This window comes from Myotis brandtii, unplaced genomic scaffold, assembly GCF_000412655.1.
Source record: "Myotis brandtii unplaced genomic scaffold, ASM41265v1 scaffold209, whole genome shotgun sequence".
Classification (NCBI taxonomy): domain Eukaryota; kingdom Metazoa; phylum Chordata; class Mammalia; order Chiroptera; family Vespertilionidae; genus Myotis; species Myotis brandtii.
Window position 1 is genome coordinate 672,379 of NW_005357806.1, and position 12,805 is coordinate 685,183.

The window sequence follows — 12,805 nt, forward strand, 5'->3', positions numbered from 1 at the left end:
AGGCAGCCGATCAATGATTCTCTCTCATCATTGATGTTTCTATCTCTCCTCCCTTCCTCTCTGAAATCAATAAAAAGAAATATATTTTTTAGAAAATATATTTTGTCCCCTAGGAATTTATTTTTTCTAATTAGGGTAAGCTACTTTAGTTATGGTCTTATGGGCTGAAAAGCTACATTTTCTATGAACAGAGGTAAGTGTTACAGAGTATATGCCAATGCATTTTTTACTTTTTCAACAGAAAAAAGGGGCAAAGGGAGATGAACACTAGAGAATGCTTTTAAAGTGGACCCCAGTCTTTATAAATATAGTTACATTTTGGGTCTTTAGAATCATAACATTCTTTTTAGAGAGGCTCCAGGGGAATGCAGTATCAAAATCATATTCCTACTCAGGCCAGTGTGGCTCAGTGGCTGAGCGTTGACCCATGAACCAAGAGGTCACATTTCTATTCCCCATCAGGGCACGTGTCCATGTTTTTGGGCACAATCCCCAGTAGGGGGTGTGCAGGAGGCAGCCGATGATTCTCTCTCATCATCGATGTGTACTTCTTTCTCCCTCTCCCTTCCTCTCTCTGAAATCAATAAAAACATATTACTAAAATTTTAAAAAATCATATTTCTAACTGTTTCATTGGCTACATTTAAAAACTAGGTTTCTAACAATAAGCACCACATTTAGGGTAGTATTGAGCCCTAGCAGCAGCGAGGGGAATAAAAATAGAGCGCTTCAATCATATTTATTTCTTTTTCTTTTCTTTTCTTTTTTTTTTTAGCAATTGTACACAAGGCTTTATTTCTTAAGCTGGAGGTTGGCTCCTGAGTTAAAAAATTTTTTTATACTTCTGAATGTCTAAAAAAATCTGTAATTTTAGAAAAGTTTTCCAAATTCAGTATAAAACATTCTATCTCTACTAGGCTTTCCACTGTTCTACTTTCTGTGAAACAGATGGCTATTTTACATAAAGAAAAGCAAGTGCCTTGTTGTGAAAAATAACTCAGTTATCTAGGAATCCTACATAACTCTAATTAGCTAAAGAAGTATGTATGACACTTCTAACAATGATGTCCTGTTATAAACTGACGGAGAAATATCATTCCTGAAGATTTTGGAGACATATATGCACATTGTTTCACCTGAAAAACGAATGATGGTTATAAAACTTTTCTTTCAGAAAAATATCACCCTAATACTGGTGAGAGTAAGGTATACAGTAAATCTTCACTTAATATTGGTAAATTCTTAGAAACTGTGACTTGAAGCAAAATGATGTCTGACAAAACCCATGTTACCATTAAGAAAACAAGTAAGATGGTTTTCCAATCACCCTAATACTGGTGAGAGTAAGGATACAGTAAATTTTCACTTAGTATTGGTAAGTTCTTAGAAACTGTGACTTGATGTCTGACAAAATCCATGTTACCATTAAGAAAACAAGTAAGATGGTTTTCCAATCTGCTTATTCTAGTTCAGGGTCACAGCTGGCTGAAGCCTCGCCTGGCAGAACAGGGGTACGGTGGGAGCCCACCTGAACAGGATGCCTCGCCGTCGCAGGGCGCACTCACACCCACACTGACGCACACTGGGACAACTTAGATGCAGGGATTCACCTCACGCACACACCTTTGGGATGTGGGAGGAAACAAGTCCCCGGAGACAACTCCACAGAGACAATGGCCAAGGCCAGGAACTGATTTTTCCTTCATCAACATTATAACGAAACAACTTTGAAAAAATGATGTTATTTGAGAACACTGCTTCACTTGTGTGACCCTTTACATGTGTTATCTTATTTGATCAACATTACAGTCTTGGCATAGACACTATTATTTTTTCTGTCTTGTGAATGAGGAAGCTGAGGATCAGAAAGGCTTCACAGCTAGTAAACAGTACTGCTCCTTCTACTTCACCCCACTACTGACGAGATGAGGTTAGTTTTAGTGGAGAGAGAGGTAGAGACAAAGCTATAAGGTCCTGATTCTTCACGTGGTCCCATGCTGCCTCTTCTGTAGAAACAACCAATGAACTCTCACCTGGTGATTCTGCAAGGTGCTCTTGTTTCTCTTCTCTGTCCTGAAACTGAATTAAATGCGACCACAAAGCCGACTTCCCCTGAAAGTACAAGGGATATAAAATTTTTCATTTTATAAGAAATAATTCATAAAAAAATAATTTCTCATCAAAACCATTCACGTTGAAACAACCATTGTGAAGTTTGGCGACCCAAGCTCATCCGTTCCTAGCTGTGTGACGTCATGTATAACGAGGGTCATTCTTTGCCTCACTGAGAACACTGGCGCCATTGTGAAGTTTGGCAACCCAAGCCTATCCGTTCCTCGTCACATGTAACGAGGGTCATTCTTTGCCTCACTGAGAACACTGGCAACAGCTGGGAACGGCAGCTACTAAGCAAGAGGCCAGAAGTGGAGGCACACAGATCGCTGACCCCGGCTTGGCTGTTCCTTAGTTGTATGTGCTTAGGGCTGTCTATACTAGCCACACCAGAAACCAGGGAATTAAGAGGCTCTAGCAGCACCTGATGTTTTTGCATATCCATATGCAAAATATGTTTCAATATATGGAACAGCAACCAGGGAAGAAAGTTGGGACAAGAGGAGAAAGAGAAAAGGGGAAGAAGAAAAGAAATATGCACCCAACAGAAACAAAACAGCACAAAACCAGAAAGGGACAGGAGAAAGACAAAAGCAAAGAAACCATCTTAATCTTTTTTTAAAATTTTCCATCCTGAATAACTAGATAACTTAACAAGGAAAGAAGTGCTAATTCTGGCTGACTGACGTCTTTGCTGGACAGTGACAGCGGCCCTGAGTGGGATCCACGGGGGTAGAGCCTGTGCAGAGTGTGGGCTGCTTCATCCTTTCCTGTTTACCAGGAAAGAGCGCGACCGCCTCCTAATCACGGGTTACGTTTTCTTTTTCTGGAATCGAAACGCCCGTGGTGCGTTTCTAGTCATCCTGTGACAAGGAGACAGACCCTTTCATTATGATGGTGTCCTTTTCTCCTTGCTCCGTTTCCTCACAGGGCTCCTAACGGCCATGTCACCGGGGCGCGGACGCGGTTACCTGCTTGACCAGCAAGCCGTGGCTCCATATCCTCTCCAGAAGGTCACAGAGGCTGGCGATCAAGGTGTTCTCCTCCAAGCCCGTGATGTTCGCTTCTCCGTGGCCCAGCTCCACTGCTTCGTGGCCCATCTTCTCCACCAGCATGCGTTTGGTCTGGAAACATCACGTGTGGCCACAAGTGTTATCCCAGCAGCAAGGCCAGAGCCCACAAGTCCGCCACCGGATCAGGAGACCTGGGGTCCCTGCGTTATACTTCTAACTGCAGATTTTTAGTCACCTTGGGAAAAGTGTCTTAATCTCTTTGGTCAACTCACTGGAGTAATATTATGCATACTTCTACTATTTTGTCAGAGAAACAGAGGGCCACTAAAGGGATACTTTGAAATGATTTTAAAGTACCCCCATGCAAACATGTTAATGTTTATGCACGACACTTTTCAGATTACTAATTTAACACTGAGGAATTACACCAGACCTAGAAAATGCCCTGTCAGAAGCTAAAACCCCATCCTGCCACCACAGCTCACCCCACTGCCCCACACCTTAGCAAACGAACAGTGTCTGCACGTAGTTCTGATTGCACTGAGGCAGAAGCCGTAAGACAAACCGGAACTCTCTGAGTGCACTAGGTCTCTTTTTTTCCTTCCTCCTTTTCTGTTTCATTTCTTGCGTGCTCATGAGCATGCACCAGAAAACGGAAAGGAAATGGAAATCAGGTTCAGGTAAGTTGATTTACAGCAGTCGTAGCTGCTCTTATAAAATGTAAAGTGAGGGGGAATCCAGTTCCTTTAGGCAGGGACCTTGTCTGTCTGATTCAGCACTGACTGTGGATGCTAAAAATAGGGCATTTATTGCATACACACAGAGAAGGTCCTGGAGAAATGACTGACAGATGAATGAATAAAATTACTGGTTAAAATGTTCTGAGGTTTGCCAATCTGTATTGCTACCTCTGGTAAACACAGATATCAGAGAGGAGACTGGTATATAATATACACAAGCCCACAACACAGCTAGCATCTTCTAATGGGTCTACTCACACATGTATGGACACAGATAAGGTTCCAACAGACGCACATACAGACACACACACATAAATGTGTAGTCTTTTGCATAAGATGACAACATCCCTGACACAACTTCTGACTGGCTTAATATCCATTCATGTCGGAGAGGAAGACAGCCATGGCTGAAAAGGTGACAAAACTGTGCAGAGCTCCCAAGTCACTGATTCTACGGGCCATGGAGGAGCCATGGAGGCTCATGACCTCAGGAGAAAGCACACGAGGTTTGGGCCCCAGGACAAGTTTTCTTCTAGGGAAGCTACGGGCTCAAACGGGGTGACCGCTGCTCATCATAGCCCCACACGTGGAGTAACCGCGAATGCACACCGTGTCCTCGCATCTGTAATACGTACCTTCATTCTACATTCCTTTAATAAGCCTTCCACAAATTTCCAGTTGGTCTGTGCAATCACGGCAGGAGAGAGGTCTGACAATTTGGGTTGCCTCAGGTTTTTTCCTAAACTTCGCGCCTCTTGCATATATTTCTAAAAATTAAAGAGCATTTTTAATGCATAAACATCAGATATTCTTCTGACCTATTTAACCTTGAAAAAAAGCAAGTGTGGGAAGAACGGAAGTGTACACATGCAACAGCAACTCAAGTTTCAGTGTGCCAAAAGGCAGACCCCTGTGCTCCCACCAACCATTAGCCCCTGTGAAAACAGGGGGACAGAAACCCCATCAGGTTAAAATGCATTCAAATGAGATGGAATTTCATCTAGTTCGGTCGCTTCATTGGAAAGACCCGAGGTTGTGATTAGTCAGGAGCACGGCTGGAATGAAAAAACTGGAGGTCTGGGTTACAGTCCAGGTTCTGCAGGAACCCAGTGATTCTCCGGTCACTGGTTTCCCACACCTGTCCCCGCAGATCACGTGGCTCTCGGGCATTGCTCCCAGCCAACCCTTTCCTCCAATCAAGTCACAGCAGGACCTCTAGAATCTGGGGGCAACTGGTTTTATGACCTCAGGCGTTCTGTTTATTCATAAGATGGGCCTAAAACAGGCCTACCTCCCTCAAAGAAAGGCTTGGAGACCACTCTGAAATGTGGTCCACAAGCAGGAGGCCGCTCGTTTCTGTGACATGTTTGTCCTGTGCCTTCTTCCATCATCAAGAGAAAGTGAAAACATAGCAGTACTTGTGATGGCTCAGAGAGTAGCTGAGAAACCCAGTCCACTGAGCTTGAGCTTTGGTTAGTAAATTCCCAGAAAAAAATAAAATAAAATCACTACATGTGATGTGTGCAGGACGCCTGCTGGCTCTTTCTATGCCACCTGCAAAAGCTCATTCAGGTACCTTATGTTTGCTTCAGGACCACAGGACAGAATCCCCCAAACTCCAAGTATCGTAGGACCATATTTAGAGAATAACTACTCTAAATTATATAGTAAAACTAGCAGTTTGTTGGAGAGGGAGAGAGATTGCTAGCCAGCGCATCCTCCCACAGACACATATGTGAAATCTATCTTACTATCTTAAGGGCAGAATTTGAAATTGTAAGTGAAGATGTGTAAAATCCTTTGCATTCTTTAAATGAAAGGGAGTTTGTACATTTAATGTATTTCTCCTCCAGAAGAAAAATAATCTGATAAATCTGTTATAAATTGTTTTTAAAAAATCCCACTGATTAGGGATTCAACGGACTAGTTTACCTGCTATTTCCCGACTCTCCTGATGAAATGCCACATTAACGAAATGACCTGCTTCTTTTCCAGTGCAACCATTTTAAGTACAGGTTTAAAAATCAAATGAACTCCACAAGCATTAAGTTCCTGTAAACTTGTGTATACCTCTTTCTGCTTCAAACCATTTTTAGAGGGAAAGCTGAGAATGAGAGACAACTATCACCACTAGGAAACTAAGTGTTAACAGGTCTATTGAAATATCCTGAAGGTCAGTTTTCAAAGAAATAAAAGCAGGAAATAAAGTGTTAGAAAAACTAACCTGAAGTAGAGGCAGGGATCCCATGTGAGAATTTTATCTGCAATTCTTATTATTTCAGGTTGCACTAATGTTATTTGGAATATTACAAATCAGAGATAGAAGTCTAGTAAAAACAAATGTTATCTGGTGAGGTTCTGTTTCTCCCCCATCCTCAGTTCCTCTGCCTGTAGGGCTTGTGCAAATGCAGAGAGAACCACTATAAGACTCAATTCTCAAGAAGAGTTAAGTATCAAACTTGGCTTAGGAAGAAACACTGCCTGCAAGAAAAGGAGTGAGGAGCATGGTCAGGCAAGAGGGTAGGAAGAAAAAATAGTTGGATTAATAATTAAGCACCGTTTAAAATTTGTGTTCTCTTATATAAATGAAAAGTTAGAATAGGGCTGTCCTTTGAGTGGCCATAAAGTCTGAGCACCCAGCACTGTACCCATGGGGTGGGGAGAGTTATCAGCCAGCAGGGAGCCCCACGAGGCTACATGTAAAGTCTCCTGAGCATCTCTGTTGGAGGCACAGGACCAGCGACATCCCATGGGCATGCACAGAAAGGAGGCTGACGGTGGCACAGGCCCTTCCTCACAGCAAGAAGGGAGGTGGACTCCGAATACTGTACAAATCAAGTGATGAGAAAAACGTGATTTGCTTTTGGAAGACAGGGTGTATTTTAAGATGAAAATGGAGGAAAAAGACAAACTTTCACAAGGAATGCTTTTATAATACTACTAGAGGTCCTGTGCACGAAATTTGTGCACGTGTGTGTGTGTGTGTGTGTGTGTGTGTGTGTGTGTGTCCCTCAACCCAGCCTACACCTTCTCCAATCTGGGACCCCTCGAGGGATGTCCGACTGCCCATTTAGGACATCCTTCTCACAATCCAGGACTGCTGGCTCCCAACCACTCGCCTGCCTGCCTGCCTGACTGCCCAACCGCTTCTGCCTGGCAGACTGATTACCCCCTAACCACTCCTTGCCAGCATGGTCGACACCTAACTGCTCCCCTGCTGGCCTGATTGCCCCTAACTGCCCTCCCCTGCAGGCCTGGTCCCCCCCAACTGCCCTCCCCTGCCAGCCTGGTCACCCCTAACGGCCCTCCCCTGCAGGCCTGGTCCCCCCCAACTGTCCTCCCCTATAGGCCTGGTCACACCAACTGACCTCCCCTGCAGGCCTGATCACCTCCAACTGCCCTCCCCAGCTGGCCTGATCGCCCCCAACTGCCCTCCCCTGCTGGCCATCTTGTGGAGGCCATCTTTGACCACATGGGGGGGCCATCTTGTGTGTTGGAGTGATGGTCAATTAGCATATTACCTCTTTATTATATAGGATAGCCTACTTCACTGCAGTGGGAAGTCACCTCAGATTTCTTCTGAGAGTTCTAATATGCCCTTCTTCATTTCTGCCAAAAGCAACAGACCACTAGGAACTACCTATGAACATACATCCTGCTCATTAGTAACCACCGAACCAACCACTCTTCAGTACAGGCTCTCCCCGAGTTTTCTAATAAACAGCCTGGCACTGAGCTTGTGAAGAGAAGGACATGGTAAAGTTGGGTAAATTTATGCTAATGTCATAATAGGAACAAAATACAACTAAGAGTCCTCTTGCCCTGAGGGCGGCTGTTTCGTGCCACCTGGTATGCAGGGTTACGGTAAGAGGACCTGCCTGGAAGTCAGGAGTCCTGGGCTGTAGGCCCGGCGCTGCCTTTGTGCATCCATCTAACTTTGGACAAGTCGCTTGGACTTCAGTTCCCTTTGGAAGAAAAATAATTTGCTAAATCTGTTCTCCATCCTCCCTCCCAATCACACTGATTAGGGACTTGAAGAATCAGTTTTACCTGCCAACAGTACAGAATTACTCGTGTTAGCACACACCACCACGAAAAGGTGCCAAACACAAGAGGCAGTGAAATGCAGAATGGAGAGGCTGCGCGTTCATGTCTCGGGGTGATGTGGGGCATGCCAGAGCTCTGTGCACTCACGCAGTGGGTCATTCAAGGAACACCAAAGACAAGAGTCGGGAACATCTGCAAAGTACTTTCAGGTTAAGAACATACCAGGCAGCACTCAGAGAAGGATTTTTTGGGAAGTCGTGCAGGAGGAGGTGGGCCCTGGTCCCACTCCCAGAATGCCATGGAGTTCTGACAGACCAAAAGTTCCCCGGATGGCTAAGAGGATGGAGAATGCCAAAGACAAAAAAAAAAGGATATGGGAGAAAGAGACAAGCAAAACAAGCATGCATACGATAAAGTCACAGCAAAAGAAAAAGGAGAGAGAAAATACAGTAGCACAAAGAAAAGCACTAGATAAATTCAGTTCTTAAGAAAATGTTTAAAATCATATAGGCATAAACAAAAAAAAAGCAATATATATTTAAAATGATGTTTTCTGCTTTATTTTTACACATTTGAGTTTAGACTATAGTTAACAGATTTTCTGATTGCATTTTTTTCTTTTGATCTCAAGAAATAATCAACTTATTTAAAATTACTCAAACACATAATTATGGTTTTATTTTCAAGTAGTACAAATAAAGCATAGGATCTTAATTTTAAAATAACTTAAAAAAACTTTTAAAATGGTGTCAGCAAGACAAAGACAAAGAACAGGCAGATACATCTTTACTTACTATGTTTAAATTATGCTTAAAATAATGTCTATGCTTCTTATAAAATTTTTTCCCTACAAGAGATATATTGACCAAAAATTTATCTTAAACTTGGCCTTGTAATTGTGATACACAAGGAGTCTTGTATTCGAGCCTTTTTTAGATGTACTAAAATTACAAAAATGGGAAAAAAAGGTGTTTTCTGCTCTAAGTCAGTACAAAAGGATTACTATTTAAAATATAACTGAACTGTTTTTGTGTTGTTTTTTTTTAAAGAATGGGAAAGACCCTATACAATGACACCTGCTGGGCTGAGTGAGCCTCGCTGGTGGCTCTGCATCAAGCATCCCAGGAAGGCAGCCCACATACCTCCTTCAAGTCGTTGTCCAGGCCCATGTGCTCGGAATGCTGGCGGAGGCGGTCTTTCCTGCGCTGCGTGGTGGCGCTCCGACTTACCCAGCGACTGAGAAATAGAATCCATAGGTGAAAACAAGCAAACCCAAGCAATGTAGTCACTTAACTTTAAAAACAGAAAGAATGAACTGTTCAAAACAAAAGACTGACAATACTTATTTTTCTTTTTAAAATACATGACAGCTTTACTGAGATATAACTTAAATACCATGCAATCACCCATTTAAAGCATGTAGTTAAATGGTGTTTAGTATATGCAAAGAGATATGTAATCGTCACCACAATCAAGACTTTTTTTTTTTAAAAAAGCGTAGTTATCCCCTCTGTAATGACCTTCTCCTTTCCATCTTGCCCACCCAACACAACCCCAAACCCTGAGTGAATATTACCCTCTCACTTCCTTATTCTCGTACCCATGTAGGTTAGTTTTTTATTTCATTCATGGCTACCCATGAATCACTTTACCTGCCCTTTACCAAGTCTCCCCCAACCCCCTCAAAGACTATTTCCACACCTTTCGCTTTATTCTCAAGTACCTCCACACAACTGAAGACCCACCTTGCCTCCTTCCCCATGCACTCTATTTAGTGATGCACACACAGACACCTCATCTTTCTTCTAATCCCGAAGTATGAAACATACTGGCCATGCCTCAAAACTATTTCTCCCACCTATATCCCTGACCAGTTCTCTCTTGCCTTCTTCAGCCTGCTCTATGAATCACCGCCTTTGCTGCCAATCCTATTTTTCTCTCCCACCTGCATATTTCCTTGCAGCTTACAAGCATGCTGACCCTATAGTTATGTTGAAGTCTCTTTCTTCACTCTTCTTATGTAAAAACACTTTAAAAGCTTAGCGGTAAGGCCTTTATTTACCTTTGGCTCTTTAGTTCATCTCAAATCAGCTTCTTCCCATGAAAATGCTCCTGATGGAGCCAGATACCCCCACCTGCAATGGCTATTATTCATTCCATTCTTAGCTTACTCAAACTCTCTGCTACATTTAGTACTGCTGATCACTCCTTCTACCTTAAAACTCCAGCTATTTTCAACCGCCTCAGTGTTTCCAATGGAAGGCTCTCTCACATTTGAGCCTTTGTCCATGCGGTGTTCTCCCAACGTCTATTCATCTTCCAGATAGCTTAGACGGCACACGGAAAGTGTTCTATGATTCTAACAAATCTAAATTCTACCCCTCTTATATTCCCCAATTGTAGTTCCTACCAGTGTGTTATTCTTACTTATCTTTCCTCTCTACTATAAACTCTTGAAGGGCTTGTATCATGTCTATCAGCCATTTTACTGGCAGAATCTACTACGTCACCTGCCCCTTCTACAAATAGGCCTTAAATAAATAATCACAGATGCAACCTAACATTTAGGTTTACAGATGTTCATCATAGTACATATGCAGTGTGTTTCCTTTATTCCAAGACACATTTTGGCTTTTACATGTTCCTGAAACGAGGATATACCTTTCACTCCAAAAGCAGGCTGAATGCATACTTTTTGAAAAAGCTTTTGAGTTAATCGCAGATCTTACACCCAACAGTTAGAATTAAGTAAATGTGATCAAAACAACCTAACATTCAACAATAGGAGGTACTATGGAAGAGTGCCCCTGATACAATAATGAATTAAAAAAGCACGGCACAACATTCTACAAACAATATTCTAATTTTGTATAAAGGAAAAAAGTGTGAACATGCACATATGTGTGCACACACAGCAGGATCCATGCAATGGAAAAACAACACCAAATGTTAACATATCATGATGATGGCGTTATGGGTGGTTTTAAAATTTACCCTATCACTTTCCAGTAAAATTTTGAATGAATGTGTATCATTTTATATTAAACTATTTTTAAAAATTTCCCAGGTTTGACTATGTATTCATCAAACCATTCTAAGAATATTTACTCTTGAGTATATCCTTGACAGCAGAGATACCCACAATTTAAATTGAACTTACAGCCCTGGCTGGTTTGGCTCAGTGGATAGAGCACTGGCCTGTGGACTGAAGGGTCCCAGGTTCAATTCCAGTCAAGGGCATATGCCCAGGTTTTGGGCTCAATCCCCAGGAGGGGGTGTGCAGGAGGCAGCTAATCAATGATTCTCTCTCATCATTAATGTTCCTATCTCTCCCTCCCTTACCTTTTCTCTCTGAAATAAATAAAAATATATTAAGATGAACTTATATTTTAGCCATTCAGGAAAAGTCATATTGCATTTCTGACAACTTATTACTTTTAATTATTTTATTAATAAAGTATCCAATTTACAAAAAAACTTAAAATGAGAAAGCTGCTTCTTTTGTTTCTTTTAAAATACTTTATGCATGCCTTTGGTTTCAAGCTTCTCAATCATCTCATTTCAGTCTGCTAGAGGAGCACTCCAAATCTAAATTCTACCCATCTTCAGTCTGCAGGTCTACCCCTCTTATATTCCCCAATTGTAGTTCCTACCATTAAATAATTATAAGAAAAATGGTAGCAAGAAAGGTAGCTTCTCTTAATATATATATATACTTAAAAAGAATATAGATAGGTTTATATCAGGGGAAAAAATGTGCAAAGATCTAGTGATAGATCTCTGAAGGGGAATCCTTGGAAATCTCACTCAAGCAAAGGATCAATGTAAGACTGTAAAAAGAATACAAAGAAAATTGAGGAACCCTAGCTGGTTTGGCTCAGTGGATAGAGCATAGGCCTACAGACTGAAAGGTCCCAGGTTTGATTCCGGTCAAGGGCACATACTGGGGTTATGGGCTTGATCCCCAGTGGGAGGCATGCAGGAGGCAGCTGATCAATGATTCTCTCTCATCATTTATGTTTCTATCTCTCCCTCTCCCTTTCTCTCTGAAATCAATAAAAAATATATTATATTAAAAAAGAAAGAAAATTGAGGAAACTGAAAAGATCCAGAAAAAAACATAGTAAGACTCTGACAAAGATTTTTTGCTTGACCAAATGACAATCAGTGCACTTCCTTGTAAAATCTAGTTTTAGTAAGAACCCTGCTGAGTCAGCTGAGGAGGAGCTCCCACCCTCAGGGTACAGGAGCTCTTTTCTGATTGTGTTCCTCATCCTTCACATCCCCTGGGTGATGCCCAATCATCTGGCCAGCCTTCAGCAAGAATCCGGTTAGGACAGTGGAGTCTGAATCCCTCCTTACCCCTAATGTTTCCTCTTAGTAACTGTCCATCTCTGCTCCTTGGCTATAAAGCCCTCCTTGCCCATCACGTGTCTGGAGCTGAGGCCAATCTCTCTTCCCCACTGCGATGCCCCACTGTGGTGGTCCCTACACCTACCGCCATGGTCTCTTGAATAAAGTCTGTCTTACCATCTTCAAAAAGTGTCATGAATATTTTTCTTTAACAACTCTGAAGCAGAGTATAAACATCAGCTGATAAAAACTTTATACAATAAATAAAGGGAAAGAGTAAAATATAAGTAACCAAAAAATGTGTAGCCCTAGTCAGTTGCTCAGGGGTTGGGGTTGGAGCAAAGGCCCTGAGGACGGAAGGGCCCGAGGCTTTGATTCCAGGTCAAGGGCGTGTGCAGGCTCAATCAAGGTGCACTCAGGAGGCAACCAAGCAAAGGCCCTGAGGACAGAAGGGCCCGAGGCTTTGATTCCAGGTCAAGGGCGCGTGCAGGCTCAATCAAGGTGCACTCAGGAGGCAACCAATCCATGTCTCTCTCAGAT

The 12,805-nt window shown here is 42.4% G+C and overlaps 1 protein-coding gene across 1 annotated transcript in view; it reads right to left on the reverse strand.

The window, feature by feature from the left end:
• Positions 1–12,805, reverse strand: part of DENND5B (DENN/MADD domain containing 5B) — an 88,672-nt gene that overhangs the window by 26,600 nt on the left and 49,267 nt on the right. The window contains exons 9-12 of the mRNA XM_014539237.1: positions 9,055–9,148; positions 4,501–4,632; positions 3,084–3,236; positions 2,034–2,112 (exon numbers count right to left, since the gene is read on the reverse strand). Coding sequence (XP_014394723.1) covers positions 2,034–2,112; positions 3,084–3,236; positions 4,501–4,632; positions 9,055–9,148 — 458 coding nt within the window. The remainder of the gene's footprint in view (positions 1–2,033; positions 2,113–3,083; positions 3,237–4,500; positions 4,633–9,054; positions 9,149–12,805) is intronic.